This window comes from Fusarium musae, chromosome 11, assembly GCF_019915245.1.
Source record: "Fusarium musae strain F31 chromosome 11, whole genome shotgun sequence".
NCBI lineage: Eukaryota > Fungi > Ascomycota > Sordariomycetes > Hypocreales > Nectriaceae > Fusarium > Fusarium musae.
In genome coordinates this window covers 397,582-418,037 of record NC_058397.1, presented here as the reverse complement: position 1 = coordinate 418,037, position 20,456 = coordinate 397,582, and the positions used below count along the sequence as shown (strand labels likewise).

At 47.7% G+C, this 20,456-nt stretch overlaps 6 protein-coding genes across 6 annotated transcripts; 4 read left to right on the top strand and 2 right to left on the bottom strand.

The window, feature by feature from the left end:
* Window positions 1-2,936: 2,936 nt before the first annotated feature.
* On the top strand, window positions 2,937-3,730 carry J7337_013191 (uncharacterized protein; the record flags this gene model as incomplete). Its single annotated transcript, XM_044830687.1, has 2 exons — window positions 2,937-3,090; window positions 3,270-3,730. 2 exons carry the CDS (start codon window positions 2,937-2,939, stop codon window positions 3,728-3,730), a joined length of 615 nt encoding a protein of 204 aa, XP_044673962.1.
* Window positions 3,731-6,915: 3,185 nt separating this feature from the next.
* Window positions 6,916-7,731, bottom strand: J7337_013190 (uncharacterized protein; the record flags this gene model as incomplete). Its single annotated transcript, XM_044830686.1, has 1 exon — window positions 6,916-7,731. The coding sequence occupies one exon, from the start codon at window positions 7,729-7,731 to the stop codon at window positions 6,916-6,918; it is 816 nt and encodes a 271-aa protein (XP_044673961.1).
* Window positions 7,732-10,319: 2,588 nt separating this feature from the next.
* Window positions 10,320-11,075, top strand: J7337_013189 (uncharacterized protein; the record flags this gene model as incomplete). Its single annotated transcript, XM_044830685.1, has 1 exon — window positions 10,320-11,075. One exon carries the CDS (start codon window positions 10,320-10,322, stop codon window positions 11,073-11,075), a length of 756 nt encoding a protein of 251 aa, XP_044673960.1.
* A 2,082-nt stretch (window positions 11,076-13,157) lies between these two features.
* Window positions 13,158-13,787, top strand: J7337_013188 (uncharacterized protein; the record flags this gene model as incomplete). Its single annotated transcript, XM_044830684.1, has 1 exon — window positions 13,158-13,787. One exon carries the CDS (start codon window positions 13,158-13,160, stop codon window positions 13,785-13,787), a length of 630 nt encoding a protein of 209 aa, XP_044673959.1.
* A 442-nt stretch (window positions 13,788-14,229) lies between these two features.
* J7337_013187 (uncharacterized protein) lies at window positions 14,230-16,680 on the bottom strand (the record flags this gene model as incomplete). The annotated part of the gene is made up of 1 exon (XM_044830683.1): window positions 14,230-16,680. One exon carries the CDS (start codon window positions 16,678-16,680, stop codon window positions 14,230-14,232), a length of 2,451 nt encoding a protein of 816 aa, XP_044673958.1.
* A 1,119-nt stretch (window positions 16,681-17,799) lies between these two features.
* J7337_013186 (uncharacterized protein) lies at window positions 17,800-20,438 on the top strand (the record flags this gene model as incomplete). Its single annotated transcript, XM_044830682.1, has 3 exons — window positions 17,800-18,358; window positions 18,408-18,479; window positions 18,532-20,438. 3 exons carry the CDS (start codon window positions 17,800-17,802, stop codon window positions 20,436-20,438), a joined length of 2,538 nt encoding a protein of 845 aa, XP_044673957.1.
* Between the last annotated feature and the right edge of the window lie 18 nt (window positions 20,439-20,456).

Below are 20,456 nucleotides of genomic sequence, written 5' to 3'. Positions count from 1 at the left end.
CAGATGGCGAAGTGCCTAGTGACGCTAATTAGACATCTGCCTCCCCTAACCGCCCAGATCCAAGCGCTTTGATCTACCACCAACGCTTGTTCGTAATTCAAATATCAGTTTCCTGTTTCCTATTTCTGTTTCCGGATGCAATATATGTAAAACAGATTTAATATTGCAGTCTAGATCTATATGTAGTAATAATAAATGCCCCTCTTACCCTCTTGCTTTTCTAGCTTTTTACAAATCTCTTTCATACATATCACACCTCTTCTAGCTACAGTTACAAAATGACGTCTTTTCAAAGAAAGACATTCTGTGCACCTATTTACCTCGAACCTCAAGATATAGCAGATGCAGTTATAAAAGAACTGGACTCACTGAAAAGTCGCCAATCGGTTCCTTGGATCAATGCGCCTACAATCTTCATCAACAAGGAAGGCGCTTTCTCATTTAGAGAGGTAGAGACTGATTCTCTCAAAATGCATATAAAAAACATATCTCTATTCATGGCCAAGCTCTTCTCATCGCAAAGCAACTCAGAAAGGCAGCAAAAGCTACATCATGCTCGGCGAAGGCTGCTGATCTCACTCCTCGCACATGGGTGGCTGTGGAGGAGACGTGGCGTACTGAATATCCAAGGCAACCCAGTTGCCTTCCAAAATCGCAGGGTACTTGCACCTGAAGACATCCTTGCATTTCTTCGTGGGATGGATGCCAGTGTCCACAAACAGGGCTGCCCTTGCGAAGACATACAAGGTTTCCTGAAAAAGGTACGGGAAGTGCCTTTACTTCAGGATAAATCGAAAAGAAATTTGATGGGGGTTACTGCTTGTATATGGTGGGATAAGATGCATGAACTGGAGAAGGATCTATGGTGCTCCTGTTGCTTCAGAGGGCACAGGTCATTGGCAACAGGTACAGTCGGTGTGTCTCGAGTAAGCTTGCCACCTTGCTACGAAGCTTGCTCGCTGCCCTCCTATGAAACTTGTCTAGTAAAGGGGGAGCAGAATAGAGTAGAGGTTGAAAAAGTAGAGTAGATAAGTATAAATAATAAGGTTAGGAAAGAGAGAGGAAAAGAAAGAGTAAAAAAAAAAAGAAAATTAAAAAAAAAAGGGAAAATAAAATAAAAACTAATAGAATCGGAGTTTTGTGCGCTATTTCAGTCAACCTCCCTGCTACGGCTAGAGCAGCTGCTTAGCAACGCTTCGTCTCCCCAGTGGGCGCAGCCCTCTGAGAGCGAGTGTGGGCGTAGTTGCATGGGTAAAAAAACGCTTGCTAGCCAAGCGCTTAAATCTTTTGTGTTATTCTAAATGCATCTTAAATCTTGTACTGTGCGCGTATGTAACTATTAAAGATATTCTGATTTTTGTTTACATTTTACGGTAACGGTTTTGAGTTTTCAAGGTAAAGTCTCTGCAAGTAGAAGCTCTTCTACTTAAAGACCTCACTGCCCCTAAAGTTCAGCTGTTACATCGATTCAAAAAAAAAAAAAAAAAAAAAAAAAAAAAAAAAAAAAAAAAAAAAAAAAAAAAGCTATCTCATACCCGTATGCACGGCATCTGCACTAAAGAAAGCCAAACAGATATGGTCTCTCCTAAACCAATTTGCGGTCCTCCTCGAGGACTGCGAATGGCATCGTATAGCGATATGGTTCTTGCAGCTCACGAGTGTCCGTTTGTGCTACAGTTCATCGCTGCAGCTTCGAACTGGCTGCTCCTCGCTGGGTTTGTCGTATTCCCGGGAGCCTTCACATCTTTGAGCCGCATGAAGCTGCTCAGCGAGTCTCAGGCTGGTAGAAACGCCCAGTATATCATACACAACACACCTCTTCTGGCTGTTGGAATTCTATGTTGCTCTATTGGAAGCGCAGGGATTGGTTGGGTTTCATGGAAATGTAAGGGAAACTATGTATGGCTGGTCGATCGAATCTTCGTGTGAGTCCCGAACAACCTTCTGTAAGCCGTCTAAGCTAATAAACGTACAGCCCTGGATTGATGAACTCGGTAGTTGCCCTTCTCATGAGTGTGGTCAATATATACACTGCACAAAATGGAGAATGGTCAATAACAGCGGTAGTAACAGTCTCCATCATTGGAATCTGGGGAACGATCACTACATTGATGCTCGTCGTATACGAATTATGCTTTCTCAGAAAGTTAAGACAGGAGCAATAGAGTCAATGTATAGGGAGAAGGAAGGCCCGGCTTTAAAACGCGTGGCCAAGGCTCAGCGATGTCAAAATGAGCTATTTCATAGCCTCGCGAACCAGAAAGTCCCTTGAACTTGCTTGAAGATTGGAAATTTTGGCACTGATGGCTCTGTACGGTGCGCAGGGTAAGCCTGGTGTCGAGGAAATGGGGTTCTTAGATTACGTAGTTGTGCTTGGGCTTGCTTCAACGCGCAAGAGTTAACAGCCTGTTATAATTAATCCTACATCGCATTGGTAGTCATTAATCATGAGTCTTTGCTGGTTGCCGGACGTGTATTCCCTGCGTTTGATAACATCGCTTTTGCATTCGCCTCCCTCTCCTTGCCGACCCGTCTTTAGGTTAGCTACTCCATTTTTAGCCGGCGGCTATGGAGCAACCCACGATCTGACTTTCTGTTTCCCGTTTCCCTTTCCCGATCCCTAATTATAGTTTCGTACGCGCCCCGTTGTGGAGAAATCAGTTTTTGGGACTGGGAAAACAGAAGTCGGATTTGAAAGGCTTATGTCGACATAATAGTAGAGAAGGTCATTTCGTAAAAGTACATATAAACCCCCTCTCGACTTGGCGAGGCACCTTTTCTGAGAAATCGGCATATCCAAGCTACCAGAGTTAGATCTGTAGGATATCACAACCAGCTGTTCAACATGTTTCAGCCAACGGAAACCAATAAGAAACAGGCTCATGTACCATTTGTGCCTTTGGAAATGACGGCGATCTTGGACCCGATACAACGCAATGGCTACAATGATAACTCAGAACTATTCCTCGGCCAGTCAAGTTCTAGATCTTGTGCTGAGCAAGCCCCCTTGGCGGATCAAAGCAGTTCACCGTATTCAGTGCCAGGACACAAGTCTCGTGTTGCGCGAGTGGACTGCTATGAGGATAACAGGTAAGTTTTGTTCCCGTTGACGAAGATTTAAGCTAAATAGCCTAGACCCGTCCATTCTGCTATATCCAAACTGTCAGGAAGAAATAGCAGCACCAGACAGAATAAAACCCGTGTAACAAAACTGAGCCAGCAGTTGATTGGACCTAACCCAAAACAATCATTCACCACAAATTGTGTAGAGACAATTGCAGACTGGGTTGCATTACTTGGTGAGACTACATTCCCAAGTGCAGTCACAAGTTCCGATCCGTGTATTATTGCTGCTTTCAGAGCAGTAGATAAAATCATTCTTGGAAAAGAAGCCACGTATCTACTACGACGACTCGCGTACGTGCAATTAAGGAGAGTCTTCACAACGCTTGAGGCTATCCTGAGATCTGAGAGGAAGCGAAATCAGGTTAACTGTCATCCACGCCGGGGTGGCAAATCTATCGCTATTGATATCTACATGATGTCTCAGGTAGACGGCAGAAACTCGAGCGTTTCTAGGAACCAGATTTTGGAACGCCGACGAGTCAGCAGTGCCTGGGAGTACTTAGCAGGCCCATCTCCTCTTCTTACTTTGATGTATTCAGAGGCTGCCGACCCGATCGTGTATGTCAATATGCTCCTTGAAGATCTGTTACTGACCATAGAATAGACGAGATCTCTGGAGAAAAGATAGTGCGAGCTTGAAATCTGTGGTAACCAGTATTCTAAAGGATGTAACTTGGGCTGTTCGCATCTGTGCTCGCCTGACACACAGCACGGTATGGACTGTCAACCGTGACCGCTCGTCTGGTATACGAGAAGCAACGATGGCAGAAATCGAACAGGTGCTATCTCAGCAAGTTAATGACACAGAGTTCCATGAAAAGTTGAAGGAGGAGGATACAGCAGCTGGCATTGAAAGTCCATTGAGAAGCTCGACATCACCAAACACAGTGACGATTTCTGTGCCAAGTCACTGCAAAAATCCTGTAGTCGAGCCAGGTTCAGAGAGAGACGACGATTATGTTCCCTTTGGATCATCTCGAAGGCCTTCACAACATCCGACCCCTCCATTCGAGCACTATGCGACTAAGTTCCAATTTTCCTTCGCATCCTACGCAACGGCCATGATCAATGACAGCCCGAGATATCAGGATTTTAGGCAATCTGGAAAGCATCACTGTGAATTACAGAGGTCGAAACAGAGCACAGAGAAGCAGAAAAACATCATCAACTTCATCCACAAGCACCTCCCTGCATTCAGCTTGAGGCAAACCGCTGAAACGACAAGCACAAACTCACCAGCTTCATTAATCTACCAGGCGAGGGTCTGGAAAATAGCTCGAGAACAAGCTACTGGCCCCCTCACGGAATTGGCGTACGAGAATCTGATCTGGGAGTTGGTGTACTGGGTCATGTCGGAGCAAACCTTTGTGCCTATTTTTGGAGATCTGGTTCGTTATGTTTACGGTAGTTGCATTACGGAAGAAGAAAAAGAAGAAGAAGAAGAAGGGCTTTGCCATGTTCTAGCGCAATTTGCTGCCTGCGTGGTTGAGGACGTATGTCTTTTAGATGGTTGGCATGAGTTGGTTACTGAGGTGCCGTCCTTTGCGAAGGACATGATCTGTGCGTTAGCGTCCATGCGGCGATGAATTTGACTTTAGCGTGTATACTGTACAAATTTGTTCGTCTTTAGCATGTATACTGTGCAGACTGTTCTGTTGGCAGGCCCAAGTCGTTGGAGACAAGGATGAGACAAGGATGGAGACATGGGTATATCACACCAATAAACCTTCATGCCCTCCTTCTACAACCAACAGCTTTCTTGCATGTACCATACATCATGTGTTATCTTGACACACTGAGTTGGGTGGCTATGGGCCACGGCGTTTGCTGGCCTGCATTCAGGTATAAAGTAGCCATAACGCAATCCCTTGAGTCTGACAGGTAGACAAACACAGCAACCTTTTTTTATCACCATATCATTCTTCAACTTATTCATCCAGCCATGGCTTCAAGTGAACCTCATTTCGAGTCTCTCAAAGCGAAGGCAATATTCAGAAGATTCAGTGACGACTTGCTCGCTACCATTATATCCTCAGACAACTTTGACACACATGACCTGGAGCCGTATTTTGATAGTTATCGTGGCTGGTGTCAGGACCTCGAGGAGGAGGAGGATACCATTCGAGAGGATAAAACCATATGTGTAGTAAGTTGTTCCGTATATCAGCCTTCAATCGTTGATTGACCATTGGGAAAGAAGAGAACACGTTCACCATCCCTTCATGTGCAGCGAAAGCGTCACTGCGACCAGATAGAGCGCAGTGATCCATTTAAGACAGTGGCTTGCAGTACGACGCCCGAGATGTGTACACGTTCACTATCCCCTCAGCGAAAGCGCCATTGCGGCCAGATAGAGCCCAGCCATCCATCTGATACCGTGGCTTGCAGTACAGCGCCAGACCTGTGTTGCTCGACAACTACCACCGGCTCTATAGATACTCTTCGGCCCAAGCCAGGGGAGGTATACTGCGCCTACCATGAGCAATCTCAGCGGCGTCTTGCCGCAGTAATCCTCCCGCTCACAGACCCCGGCAGCATTGGCATCATGGGTACTATGGAGACGTTAGGCTTCTCCAAGAATGTACCCAGTTGCGTTGTTTTTAATGTGAACTCTGGGAGGCTTGAGTGGCGTCATGGATACGGGGACGGTGAACCATCGTCGCATTTACGAAAATATCCGGTTATATATTTTACTGGTCGCAGATTCCCGGAGAATGAGGCTACGGGCTGGGTCTCGTCTGAGGACCTACGAGTGCTGGATGAGGAAAATCTACGAGCGTCCGATATTCCATTGTATCAGGCTGTCAGAGCCTACCTGGAAAGACGAACACTCTGCCAAACATTCAGGGAGAGACAATGTGATCCTAACACTCCATTGAGTAAGACTCCAGCGCCATTTACAAGATATACTGCTAATGCTTGAAATTGTAGTTCAGAGAAATAAAGTTCTCGGATCTTATGACAGTTGGAGGTTCTGCCCAATAGCTCCGCTGCCAGCACCAAATGTCTACCTCATGGGACCAGATAAATCCCGTCATTCAATGGGACAGAGTTCTTGGTCAGCTCACTCTTATGGCAGTTCTCTCATGCAGGGGTATTCGCAGAAACTGCCAGTCAAGCTGCCATGGCCGCGCCCAACAAACCCCAGCCGTTCTTGCCAACGGAAGATGCCGAGCACGTTGAACCTCCCAGATTCCTGTCGTTTGACGCGATTCGTTGTTGGTAAACATGGACCGAAGGCAACCACTTTACCCCCCCTGAACAAACTGAGAGATTTCGCCCTCGGTGCACAGTTGGGGCTCTTTGCATGGCCGGAGGAGCTCTCGCCACGCATCCTCGACAGGCTGCGCAGAAGGCTTAAGGTACAGGGGTTCCAGCCACTTCCGATCGATTTCAGAAACCCTCAAGGAAGGTTCGAATGCCCATTATGTTTTGATGGAAGGGACTTTATTCAATGTAATCGATTTGCAAAGCATCTCAGCTCGAAACATTAGAGACAAGTATATGGTTTGCTAAATTCAACTTGACTGGCTGACCGTATGTTGATGTAAGTTACTCACCATATAACCCTTTGGCAATTATAAAGCTGACCAAGATTAGCCCGGCGTTGCTTAACTTAGTAGTTCCCCTTCTTAGGTGTCTAGTCAACATACACTGCACAAGTCGGACAGTAGTCAACGATGGCGATAGTGACTGTATATATTATCGGAACATGGGAACAGGATTAATACTTAGGATCTGCGAAATGTGGCTTAGACGAGAGCAATATTTAGGCATTGGAGCCCGCATCTATGCCCACCAAACATCAACCCATCCGGCCTCTCGCTCTTCTAAATGTAGCCCCTGAGGTTTCTTCGGGGTGACATCCTCTGGTTGAAGCTGTCGGGTATGCTTCTGTATATATTCCATAGTACTCGAATGCATTCTTTCCATATCTTGAAGCCAAGACGCTAGACCGTACTTTTCCATCGCCGATGCGTAGTATGCATATGTCTTAGTGTTGTCTCCAAAGGTCATCTTTCGGTATGCTCCATGTCTGATGAGAATATCGATAATCTCGATAGCCTCTTGCTCCGGAAGATAAAGGGCATACATAACAGGCGTGGCACCGTATGCATCGGTACAGTCCGCGGGAATTTTCCAGTTGACAAGAAAATGCAAAACCATTTCCGGACATCCTGCTCTTGCAGCGGCATGTAGACCGTTTGTACAGGATAGTCCACGTGGATCAGCATCCTTTGAGAGCAGAAATTTAGCTGTATCGATATGTCCGTTGAGTAATGACAGACAGAGAGGACTCATGATGGCCGGATCGCAAGTTTTGCTAGGGCCGGCCAGAGCCAGAAGCGCCTTCAAAATGTCTGTCCCTCCATGGTACGCAGCAAAGGCAAAGAAGTCCAGGGTGATAGTGTGAGTAACGGGAGTAAAAACAAGGTTTTGCTGCTGATCGACTTGAAAGTCCAGCAAGGGGAACGGATTTGAAATCCTAAGCTCTTGCTTGATTTCCCTGGCGTTTTGGATATCGCGTAGATGGCGGTTGATTATAACAAAGGTGGATCTGAGTAGTCCCATTGAGTTGAAACGAAGTTGCTCTTGAATGGACATAATGATAAGAAGCTTTTGGGTATAGTGAAAGATGACAGAAGGAGGAAAAGAACTGCCTGGTGAGGGGATCCGTCTACTCTTATATAGTTATGCCCGTAGTCATGGTTATAGGCATTTCGGAGTCTAGCAAGATACCGTGATGCAACCTTTACTGCGTCTATGGTCAAGATCTGCACAAGCCCATTACTCTGTTCAGCCAATAAGTCAACGAACTTAACACGTGTTAGCCCCTGAGAAAGGCCATGGTTGCAAGCCCGCGTGCGGTTGATCAAGGTGCCAGCCACAAGATAGCAAGTATCGCCAATAAGATCAGTCCATTGGAATCATGGGATGCATTTATGGAGTCTTACGAGGCATTTTTGTCTTACCAAGTCCCCTTTCTATGCGAGTTGGTCATTCTTGGCCCTGCCTTATGCATCATGAGATGCATGCGAGCAACCTCATCACAACGTCAACTCCCTGTTCAACCATTACCTCGACGAGCTTGATACGCCTTAGCCCTTGAGAGAGACCATTGTGATAAGCCTGAATAGTTTACGAAGCTATCGGCCATATGAGCGCGAGCATCTTCAATGAAAGTATTCCTTTGAGATCATGAGACGCGTTTATGAGTTACAAAAAGGCATTTCTGTCTAACCTAGCCCCTTTTATGTATTCCTAAGCGCCTTAGCCATTGGTGGCCAAGATTTGAACCAGAGGTTGTCGTATCTAACCTGCCTATGAACGTGGAATTCGCCATTTGAAAACACAGGCTGCTAGTATCCCCCCAAAACTCAGGGCTTTGTCGGGAACAATCAACGGAGGTAACAGGAGATCGAAGATTAAGGAAACACTGATGACCCTGGAACTGCATAGGCATTCTAATTCTGGAAAACAAGGCGATATGAATAACGACATCTGCTATGTAGCTATCATTCTCATAAGAATCCCCTATCAGATTGGCCTTCCTCAGACTCCATAATTATCCTCAAAGATGATTTGAGCTCTCGCCCTCCACTCCGTATCTTGCAAATCATGGAGATTCATCCACACTTCTTCCGAATTACTCAGCCGTACCTTGACTCGCTGCCGCCCCGCGTTGGTAAGTACGACTCTGATAATCTCCTTGACCTCGGGCTCATCCAGCACGACCACTTCTTGAACAGCGTAGATCACTTCTCCTTTACAACACGGACATACTACCGGATCCTCTGGGAAGAACAAGAGGGGCCTGACCCCAGATCGACGTAAACCAACCCTTTCTGAACAAGTGAGACAAAAAGTGTGTCCGACGAGAGTGGTAGAGGCATCCGTGCAACAAGCAAAGAAGACAATCGAACTCTCGTCTTCCCAGCATATCATGCAACTTTCCTCCCAGCCGTGCTGACGTACCATCAGGCGGCCCTTTCTACTCTCAGACTCTCCACAAGAGTCGCAAAGAAGCTATGGTTTCATTAGCGAAGAAGCTTTCATATTTAGGTAGCCATACAAACTCTGAATCCAAGCGACGAAGCTTTGGGCCAGGGTTGAGATGTTTCAGACATTGCCCACATCGCTTCTGCATGGTGTTCTCAGCGTGGTGAATGGTTATTGAGGCGTGAATTCTGTAGCGGTAGATGGTCCAGACGAGGTGAAAAAAAGGACAAAGTTGGATGAGTTAAGTTCGGGGGGCAGTCATCACTTATATACACGTCCACCAACGACGCCATATCACGAGACAGAGACATCGGGAGCTTGTTTCTACACCCGTAATATCAATTATTGCGAGTTGGTGCATCTCCATAGGACCCGAAGAGAGGGGGAGTCGGCATCTTCAGCGACATTTGCGATAATGCTCACCTATCAGTGTGACCATCCTCTCCAGAGTGGTGATGAAGAGATAAGATTCTCGCTATCTGTATGTGAAGTAATGAAGACATCGTACAAAACTGGTCTCTCCGTGCTTTATATGGCATCCTTTTCGCAAAGGGTGATGAACCAGAGCCGCCAAGAGTGGTGACGTTGCGGAAAGATACCATGTGCATCTCACTCCAGATGCCTCCATAACGCCAACCAACATTAACTGCAAGCTTACCATTGGATGTATTCATGTAGAGCTAGCCTTCAAAATTACTCGTCAAATTGACGGGCAACAGTTACCATCATCTGCTATGTCTCTGGTGGATGGGTATGTCGCCCTAATGTTCGATTTTCGCTCAACTTGAGTGTTTAAAGGCAACTTACCGAGTTGGTATTCTGACATGGAATAGATTTTCTTTTGAAATCGTGGGGGCGGCTTGCTTAGGTCCAATAATCACATCGAGGCCGAGTATGCCTGTCTTATGCGTCTCTTGACGCATGCGAGCAACCTCATCACAACCTCAACTCCCGGCTCAACCAATAACTCGACGAGAATGATACGAGTCGGTTGCCTCTACGCCAGCTTACAGTTCAGCTGGCCAAACGGAAGACCAGGATTAAGTCACCTATGTCATAGTTCCTCTACCTCGAATGAAAGCCCGTGTTCTCTTTGCCAGTCTCGTAAACTACTTAAGGGCCATTCCCCCTCTTTTCCTAACTCCCAACTTCCTCTTCTATAACAATCCATCATCCTGTTTGATCTCTCCACAATGTCTCACTCACACCAGTCTCCTAGCTTTGGAGCTGAGCCACTTGTTGACTTGGCTCAGAATGTACTCAAATACCTCTCAGCTTCTGTTGATAAGACAGAGGCCACTACCATCGATGGAGCTGTCTACCCACTCGATACCTTTTCTCTCAACCGTCGCCACGACCTGTTCTACTTTCCTCCCGGCGAGACTCAAGTAGAGTTCTCACTGCTGAGCTGGGCTGCATACAAAGGCCTGAATGAGGTCATCTATGCACTTATCGGCATTTCAAATCGAAGTGAACAGCTCCAAGATCATCTTGATGATGCTCTCTTCTTGGCCCACTTTGCCGACCACAAAAAAACAGCTGATTTGCTCATGGACTTTGGAGCAAATCCAGGACGAAAGTTTCGATCTAATGGCTTGCATGGCGCTGCTAGACGGCGACAAATACCTCAAATCAAACTATATATCAAAGACTTCGGAGTTCCGGTTGATGTTGAAGATGGGGATTCTGCAACGCCGGTCATGTATGCCATGCAGCTTGAGCATCCGTCTGATTTGGAGACCATCTCGCTTCTCTTTTCATTAGGCGCGGATCCTCGGCTTGAATTTGGTGATGAGGGTTGGACTTATGCCCAATATGCATTGGCTATGGGGAAAGGGGATCTGGCAGAATGGTTGGAAGTAAAACGGCATGAAGCAGAAGCAAAAGCAAAGTTTACTGCACGGACTACTTCAAGCCGCGAATCAAGTTGCACGATTGGCCGGGACTAGTGGCATATTTCAGACATTACTTTCCTTTGTTAGGTAGCTATGACTTATCTACTATCATTTTACAGGGTGACTTGTATTCGGAAATATATACCCAGGAGTACTTGCACTAGTCATCTACTCCATAGACCTGGATTCTCCGCATGTTTGGTGTACTATGGACTATCTCCTTCTATAGCCATGAGGCTTAACATCGTATAACCGAAACTATTGAGTGTCTCTTTAACTTGGGAACAGTTTCTATTGTTGAATGGGGTAAACCTAGTTAGACTCATGCCGAATACGCGATGGAAAGAAGGATCTAGCGTGGCGACTTAAAGCAGCAGCAGTAGTAATTGATTCACCTGTTCGGAATTCAAGCCGTACATCAAGCTGCACGGTTGTGGAGGATCTATCCTGGGCTAGTGGTAAATGAGTTACTTATATTGATATGTGTATTGACGTAAGCTAACCAGAAGGGTTACCTCTTTTGATCATCAGCCTCTTTTCTATTCGTCATTGGCTTTCCACTAATGGTAATGCTAGTGCCCGCACTCCGTGCTAAGACGCGTAGACTAATGCAAACCGCATTCCACGGTTTAGAAGACCTGGTGCTACAGTCTACCTCAGAATCCGAGTCAGTTTCAGACTCAGTCAGTTTCAGACTCAGTCAGTTTCAGACTCAGTCAGTTTCAGACTCAGTCAGTTTCAGGTCTTGCCCCAGCGTTAGGTCAAGGATAATATCTGAAGGGCTATTTACAGCCTTCTCCAGCCGCAGTACCCAGGTCTCGTTGGCGCCTCCGCACTTTGAGGAGAAGAGAGCCTCAGAGCCCGTCTGCTTCTGCTTCTTATAGACCCTAGCCGTCTTACCTGTACTATCATATATATCTTGGTTAAAATCCTCTTTGGTGAGATATAGTTTATCATCAACCACCGTTGAGATCCACCCACCGTCACGATAAAAGACAAACCCATAAACGCCGCAATCCTCATCATAAGCGACACAAATCTTTTACATTAGTTGCTTTCGAAGGCGTATAGATGCCAGTACCGCAAGCCACCAACAGTTCCCGCAGGTTCCCTGTTTAATATACGAGATGAAGTCATTAGCAACAAATTTAGGATTTTAAAGATCCACGGTATACCATAAACCGAGCCTGGTTTTGCGCATTGTTTCTCGCCATCATCATCACAGGCTCTTTTAATGCCGAATAGGCAATAGTGGTCGTAGCGGGCGAAATCCTGCTCAATATCAAATCCCGGGTCACTGAATTTGATATTAGTTCGCTCGCACTCTTTGATGATAGCCCAAACATCAGATCGGCATTTGTTGGCAGCTTCTTCGTAACTCAAGGCTTTGGGCGTAGGAGAAGGTAATTCGCTGGCTGCGAGTGACTCGTAAAGTATGGGAGACAATACAGAAATGACTTTACGTGGAGGTTGAGAATGATAATCGGGCCAAAATTTAGAAACAAGACTCTGAGGCTGATTGGTTCTAGCTCTACCTGTTCAGTGTTACGTGGGACAGAGAGAGATAATCGGAGTGTCTCGACATGCCCATATCATTCAATTCAGAATGGGAAAACACAGAGGGTTTGAGGAGGTTTGAGTGATAAATAGCGTATCGCGATAGGGTTGGAATCTTAAAGGCACGAGCCATATGCCTTGTACTGGAAAGATGGTCAATTGATCCATATGATAGTTGCATCAGCCACTGGCAAAAAAACCCGGGAGAGTGTTAAGGCCAGAAGTGGGAGGTGATGGCTGAGTGATTTTCCAAAACCAGCATTGTCCAAATACAATTTTCTGTATCCAAATACTTGTTCTGCCATTCCAGACCGCCTGTGACTACCTACTTGATAGGTCTCACTCACCCAAATTTTGGGCCCAGCTCTTGGAGAGCGAGGGTTTAACGGGCATGTTCCCATATGAAGATTGTTGGTCGAGACAACGGAAATGCTCAACCTGGGGTATAAAGGAGTAGCAACCCATCACCAGCATGAGCCCGGTAAACGAGTACATATTCTCATAAGAAATATCCTTCTACTCATGGTAGCGTCGATCTTGCCAGGCATTTATTAAGCGAGCGATTATACCCCGCTAATCATGATTAAGGGACAGAAGCATTCGCAATCGCCGCATGGGGAAGAGAATCAAGCGCGAAGGAAGCGCCGTTGCGACCGTGGCCAACCCATGACTTGCGCACAGCTTAACGAGCGGCTGAACGATCCCGATTGCGCAAGTAAGGTTTTCCAACCTAAGGCTGGAGAGTTGTACCTTGTTTATCGCAAAGAGTCTCAGTGCTGGCTTGCCGCACTCCTTCTTCCGCTTACGGATTTGGAGAGCGTGGGTGTCTCAGCCTCTCTTAAAAGCTTGGGCCTCTCTCGCAAGTCGCCCAGCTGTATTACGTATAACGTCAACTCTGGAGAGTTCGAGTGGCGGGATGAGTACAAGGACGGCGGAAAACTTTCGCATGAACGCAAGTACCCTATAATATATTTTTCGAGCTCCAAATTCCCGGAATGCAGCGCAATAGGGTGGGTTCTAGCGAAAGACCTGCGGCTGCAAGATGAATCTACACTACAGCCATCTGCCGTCCCATACTGCGGTGTTGCAAGAGCTTTTATGAAGAGGCGTACCTCACGCCATATCTCAGAAGACAAAGTGAGAGATCTGGATTCTCTATTGAGTATGATGCCCGCCCACTTTTTCAAGTCTATTCTCGATAGTGATTAATCCTTGACCGTACAGACGAACAGAACAAGAACCATGTAATCCCACCACATCTCAAATTGCCAGCACCACGCCCCACGTATCCGAGCTCGCGAATCCATCGGCGTATGCCATGCACCTCAAACTTACCAGATTTCTATCTTCTACCTCATTGTATAAACATACTCGAGAAAACTGAAGATACCAGACTACCTCGTCTTACCGACATACATACAAGCGAGTATGGGGCGCAATTGGGTCTTTTTGAGTGGCCAAAGGACCTCCCGCAACGTCTCATGGATCAGCTTGCCGACAAGTCCCCAAACCCAGGGATTAGGCCGCTTCCGCACGACTTTAAGAACCCGCAAGGATCACTCAGTTGCCCGTTATGCCGTAAGGCCAAAGAGTTTTCACAAGTCACGCGTTTCACAAGGCATTTGTTGTGGGAGCATTTGTAATTATCTGGCTACTTCGCGATCCCGTACGGCGACGCCAAATCTCGGAACACCATCCTCGCATTAATAATATCCTCCGAGAACCACCTGCTAGCCCAACGTGCATTACGAGACAATGCAGCCATATTCTTGCATTCTCTTTCCTCTGACCTTTGTTTGCGTTTGTTTGGCACCAATTGAGCTAATGGAAGTCTGGGTGGCTCGAGAAGTGATGCCCTCTCAAAATCGATCATCATAACCCTATTGACCTCCCTATTGAATAGCATATTTTCTAATCGAATATCCCTATGAATCACTCCCTCTTGATACATGGCTCGTAGTGATGTGATGAGCATGTTCTGGAGATTCTTTGGTGCGTCGCCAGACTTCAATGCGTCGACAAGACTGTCGCCTCCCCAGGACAGAAATGTCATATGCACCACATAGACTCGGTGGAAGTAGTAGTAGATCTTGTTCATCGGCCGAAGATCAATTGCGCCCAGGAATATAGGCACATCGCGACCTTGAAGTCGGCTCAGACGTCCATATACCGCAGCTTCATGTACAAGATCGGTAATGAAAGCCTCTACTGTGCCCTTGGCGAGAAACGTGTAGTCATAGGCTAGTAGTGTAACCTTAAAGAGAGCACCACGGGCGCCACTTTGTTCTAGCCGCGTAATCCCATCGTCTAGCGATTGCTCCAACTGTTCTCGCAAAAGCGTAAGCCATTTGCTGTGACTAATAGGATGGCGCGCGTGAGTGAGACTGTTCTTGCAGTGATAAGCCGCATTCGGGCATTTCGGATCGAGGAAATCTCCTCTTACTAGTCCGAGAAGACATTTTTGCGTGCAATACTGGCGGCCTTGTTGATGGCTACCTTCACGGGGCCGCCTTGCCAGTCGTTGGCTTCGCCGGCTCGCTTGTCCTGTACTGCGTCCCGTTGGCGTGGGAGTATCCGGTGGCCTAGTCGATTCGTCATCAGATGGCTCTCGCCTATCGTCCCTTCTCGATGAAATTTCGTCGGTTTGCGGCTCAGTAGCTCGTCGTCTTCTTCTGCGTAAGAAGTATGGTGATCGCTCGACATCGGTGTAAGTGGTTGGTTGGTAATCGGGTGAATGCTCCGATGATGCCGATCGTTCGTTTTCTGGGATTGAGCGCAATGTTGTCTCGAAATCTTCTGCCCACGTTTTCAGGTTGTTCATGACCCTTCGACGTTCTTCCTGTCCATGTTCGTGTTGCTCCCCAGGTGACCCAAGCGCCATCAGTGTGAAGGCCAGGTATTGGCCGACAGCCGTACAGATGTGAAAGCTATCCGGATGTGCCGACACTTCGTGTTTAGGTTCCGCCAGATGGTAGAGAAGAGTTTCAGGCTCACTCCAATCAATCTTTAGGAAGACAATAGCTTCGCCGATAGTCAGGTTACCGTATTCAAGGCCACTCTCAATCATATAGTGATACGTCTGTGTGATAGCAGACGCAGTCAGTCTCTCCGCATGATATCGAAATAGCGCGCCCGGGTCCACAGATGTCGGGATAGTCTTGCGATTCACCACTTCCTTATAAATATCCATTGGACGCAGACCGATCCGCAGATGTTGAACAGTCAATTTACAGGGTGACTTGTATTCGGAAATATACACCATCGTGCTTGGTGCAAAGGGTTCGTTGTTAGATCTGGTAACGCATATCTGATCTGGTCGTAGTTGGTTGAGATCTCGTCCGTGATCTGGCGTCTGGGGCGTCGCTCGGGTCTCTCTTTCAACCACCTCCTCGGCAGTGTCACCAAGAGCATGGGGATGATTCTCAAACACAATGCCATCTCCAATTTCGAAGACTGCTGTGACCGTTTCAACCTCCTTGAGTTGTTCTATGATGACCCTCACTGGATCCTCCACGCTGTTGTGTAAGAAGTACTCGAGCGATTTTTCGTCTGCTATCCGCCGCCGGGAGACTCTATCACCCAGCCCGGCCAAGAAAGCGCGGTTCTCAAAAACACGGCTATCTATCGGGAATGTATCGTTAAGTATGCCAAAGGTGAGCCTTTGTTCGTGGATAAAATCGGTCCAAGGTTGTAGGTTTTTGGGGCACCATTTGTTACGGGGGTTGGTAATGGAGCCCCTTGAAGACAATTTCGGATCTGTTTCGATGGTGAATCTAGAGAAGACGGATGTATGGCAGGCGGTGATGTATTCTTCGATTGTCGTGCGTCGTGTCTCTTCCTCTGATGCATCAGCGCGTTGTCGCTCCTTCTCAGCGCGTTGTCGTTCGTCTTGCCGTTCCCTCTCTGCATCTTCGGCGCGTTGCCGCTCCTTCTCAGCACGTTGTCGTTCTTCTTGCCGTTCCCTCTCTGCATCTTCGGCGCGTTGCCGTTGCTCTTCAGCACGTCGACGTTCGTCTTGCCGTTCTCTCTCTGCATCTTCGGCGCGCTGGATAGCCTCTTGGAGAAGTCGCTCCAGCTCGTCCGCGCTCTTTTGGTCGACCATCGGATATTTGCCGCGTGTTTTTGATGCAAACAATTAGTTCGGTGCGTCAGAATCGTTGTTTCCAACGAGTGCTGACAAAAGGAGCTGCCGTTGCTGAGGTGATGCCCTTGTCAAGGGTGCGCTGATTGGTCAAGATTTAACAAACAAGCTCACCAATTGGGGGGCACCCAAGAAGTGGAGAAAATGTTGGCCATGCCGGAATCGGATCACCATCTTTCTGTCTGGCCCCCATGGCAAAAGTTCAGCAATTGATCATCGTGACATGCAGGGAAGCCAGGGTCTCGTTCAAAAATGATATTCGATGATCGGGCTACCTCCAGAAGAATGAATATCGCTTGGTAGTGTAGTTACGGAGTAGTGAAATCCAATCTGTGATCACTTCTACACAATTCGTGGCAAAAAAAAGCCATCGGATTGGGGCCGACCAGTTTGCCGCTCCACGTGTTCACACGTGCTGTTACTCGTGTTTTGGCGCTCGCCTTTGTCGGTAGGAGGCGATTTCGGTGGCATATCGGATTGTGTTGTCTGTTCTTCAAATAGTCCACCGTCAAATGCGAATAGGTCTTACCTTTCTCCATGACGATGTTCTCTGCGTGAAATATTATAGAACGTTTCTCCTGTTGGCTTTGTTTGTGTCAGACTCTTTTGGCTAATTGGAGATGGCCATCTAGCGCTAAACTCGGCTTGCTATTTACAGAATCGATGGACCTTCCTTGTGTCATTTCATTCGTGACACGAACATTGTGAGGAGGCTCAGCTCGGAAAATGGAAATACCCGAGCCTCGAGTTCAGCTAAAGTCCTTGTTAATTCCCTTAGGTTGTTCTAAGTTTAGGGTAACTCGTACTGAGATTGGCCGTTGGAATTGCGACTTGCGCGCTAAGTCAGGCTTTCAATCCACATCTCAATACTGGCAGCGTGTGAGCGTATGTTGCGGTTAGAGATAGTGAGCCGGCAACAAAGCCGCTGGTGAATTGACAAATTGCAATATGCGTCACATTTCCAAAGGGTTCTGTGTGCCTAACAGAGAGCCTTGTGCACAAGTGGCTGAGTGTCATAAAATGCGAGCATCCCCTCATTCAGGTTGAGTGCTGTCAGATTTCACTGCACCTCACCTCACTATGGAGACCGCTGGCCTCGTCATCGGAGTTGCTGGGCTCGCTGGACTTTTCACCTCCTGCGTAGAGGCCCTTGATAAAATACAATCTTACCGGACCTTCGGAACCGACTCGCACGTCTTGAATACTCAATTCAAAGCCGCTAGAGCTCGCTTCGAGCGATGGGGTCCAGGCGTGGGCATCGAACAGGGCCGACTAAAACACGCTCATCACCCAGCCCTGGATGATAAAGCCGTTTCCGATGTAGTAGCCGAATTATTACATATCATCGTCGAGGCGATTTGCGATGCTGGCAATGTACCTCCCCGTCGAGCTCGGGGTACAGGCTTTGACAACAAGGACTCAGTAGAGCGTGGCCGACCGACGGCCCGCAACACAATGCACGAGTCGAAGACGAAGAAGATGTCATGGGCGTTATGGGGTAAAGGAAAGCGTGCAGAGCAAGTTGAGATATTCGAAAAACTGGTCCAACAACTGCATAATCTGGTGCCCCCGAGAACGGAGAATAATCCATGGTCAGCGGGAAATCCAGACGCTGGTCGTACCGATACACTCACTCAAGGTATGAGCTACGTTGCGCTACGGGACAGGCTGCATCTGACTAAAAGTAGGAGCTGATCCAGGCCACGGATGGTACGATGAGATCCGTCGCGTCTTGGAACGAATTAAGGAAGACATTGGAGGTAAGGTGGCACCGCATCACCGCTTATTTGGCTTTGCACTAACGCTACGTAGCCGAAGCGCGCCGTCAAGTTCTTGCCTGGCTTAGCAGTTGCCCTCCTGACGAGCGCTACCATGACTCCCTTCAGAAAAAACTCCCAGGTACCTGCGATTGGATTCTTGACCGCACTGCGTTTAGCCGCTGGTTAGCCGGAGGATCCACAAACCGAAAACTCCTATGGGTCAATGGGCATGCGGGGTTTGGAAAGACGATCCTCAGTGCCCATCTCGTCGACCATCTTTCTTCTACCCTGAGTGCGCCCGTTGCCCATTTCTTCTTTTCTTCAGATCATGCGAGCCGAGAAGACCCTTTCTTAGCCCTACGGTCATGGATATCCCAAATCGTATCGCAGAATGATGATGCATTCGAACACGCCCGCCAGAGTTGGATCTCTGACGTGGACCTTGTGGCAACTCGCGTGACCATCATCACCCTCTTCAAGCAACTCTTACGCGACATTCCTGGATGTATTCTTATCGCCGACGGCCTCGACGAATGTACCTCAATCGCAAAGTTTCTTCGCGATGTCGTAGATTCCGTTGCTGGAACAGAGACACGAGTCCTTCTCGTCAGTCGTGACGAGCTCGCCATTCGGGACGCACTCACGGACGGTACGCGGGAAACCTTCGACGAGTATAGGATAACGCTCGAAGATGTTCGACCAGATATTAATGCCTACTCTCATGCCATCGTTAGCAGAAAGCTTTGCAACAAGAGCGACGATGTCCGATCGACCCTTTCCGAGGCGATGTCCGATCGTTGCCAAGGCCAATTCCTCTGGCTTAAGATGCAAGAGGAGTGCCTTAGGGGAGGGATGAACAAGAAACAACTCCAACGTGCTATCGAGAACACGCCAACAGGCCTTGATCGTCTATACGACCACAGCTGGACCAAAATCACCAAGTTGGAAGAAGAGGGAAGAGACCGAGCCTTCGCTCTCCTTCGCTGGGCGGCATTTGCCTTACGGCCCCTTACTGTCTGCGAGATTACCGAAGCTGCTCTGATACTCACCTCTGGAGAACTATCACGGGACGATTTTCCCGACGCCGTAGATGACGAGTATATCAAAAGCGAGATAATCGGTCTTTGTGGCCCTCTCTTGGAAGTGAGGAAGGGATCCACTGGGTCCTCCCCAGGTCAACGAACGGTGCATCTGCCGCATTTCTCGGTCCGTCAATATCTTCTATGCAACCTTCCTACTCCAGGCTGGATATACCATGAGAACATTTTGCAGACTTCTCAAGAGAAGATGCAGAATACCTTGCTTGCCAGGGCTTGTCTTCAATACATCTTCCTCCCGCAAATTTGGCAAAATATTCCGGATGACTCTCTTTCCCTAGGCGTCTCATTGCGAGAATATGCAGCAGCAACCTTCCATCAACATACCAACTCTGGATTAAATGACAACGAAGAACTAACAAAGCTTTTGGTGCAGTTTTTCAGCAGAGACAATCCTGTTTGGAATGCTTGGCGGGCCTTTATCGAGACTAAAACCCGACCAGACGCAGCGGCTGAGACCATACCACCAAGCCCACTGTATTATGCTGTAAGGATGAAGTTGATGGCCGTGGCAATAAACCTTATCAATGAACAGAGCGTGAACGAAGCCAGTAGCTTGGGAAGAACACCGCTTGACATCGCTTGTGCTGATGGGTCCAACGATTTTGTTGCTCTGCTTCTTTCGAAGGGAGCCGATTTCACGACGACGGACAACGATGGCTGCACACCACTAAACTTGGCCTCGAATGGCGGGCATGCAGAAATCGTCAAGATGCTGCTGGAGAAGGGAGCCGATTTTATAACGGTGGACGATTATGGGGTGACGCCACTTTTATTAGCTTCGTTTGAAGGCCATGTTGATGTTGTTAAGATACTGCTGGAGAAGGGAGCCGATCTCACGGTAGCAAACAACGATGGCTAGACACCACTAAACGCGGCC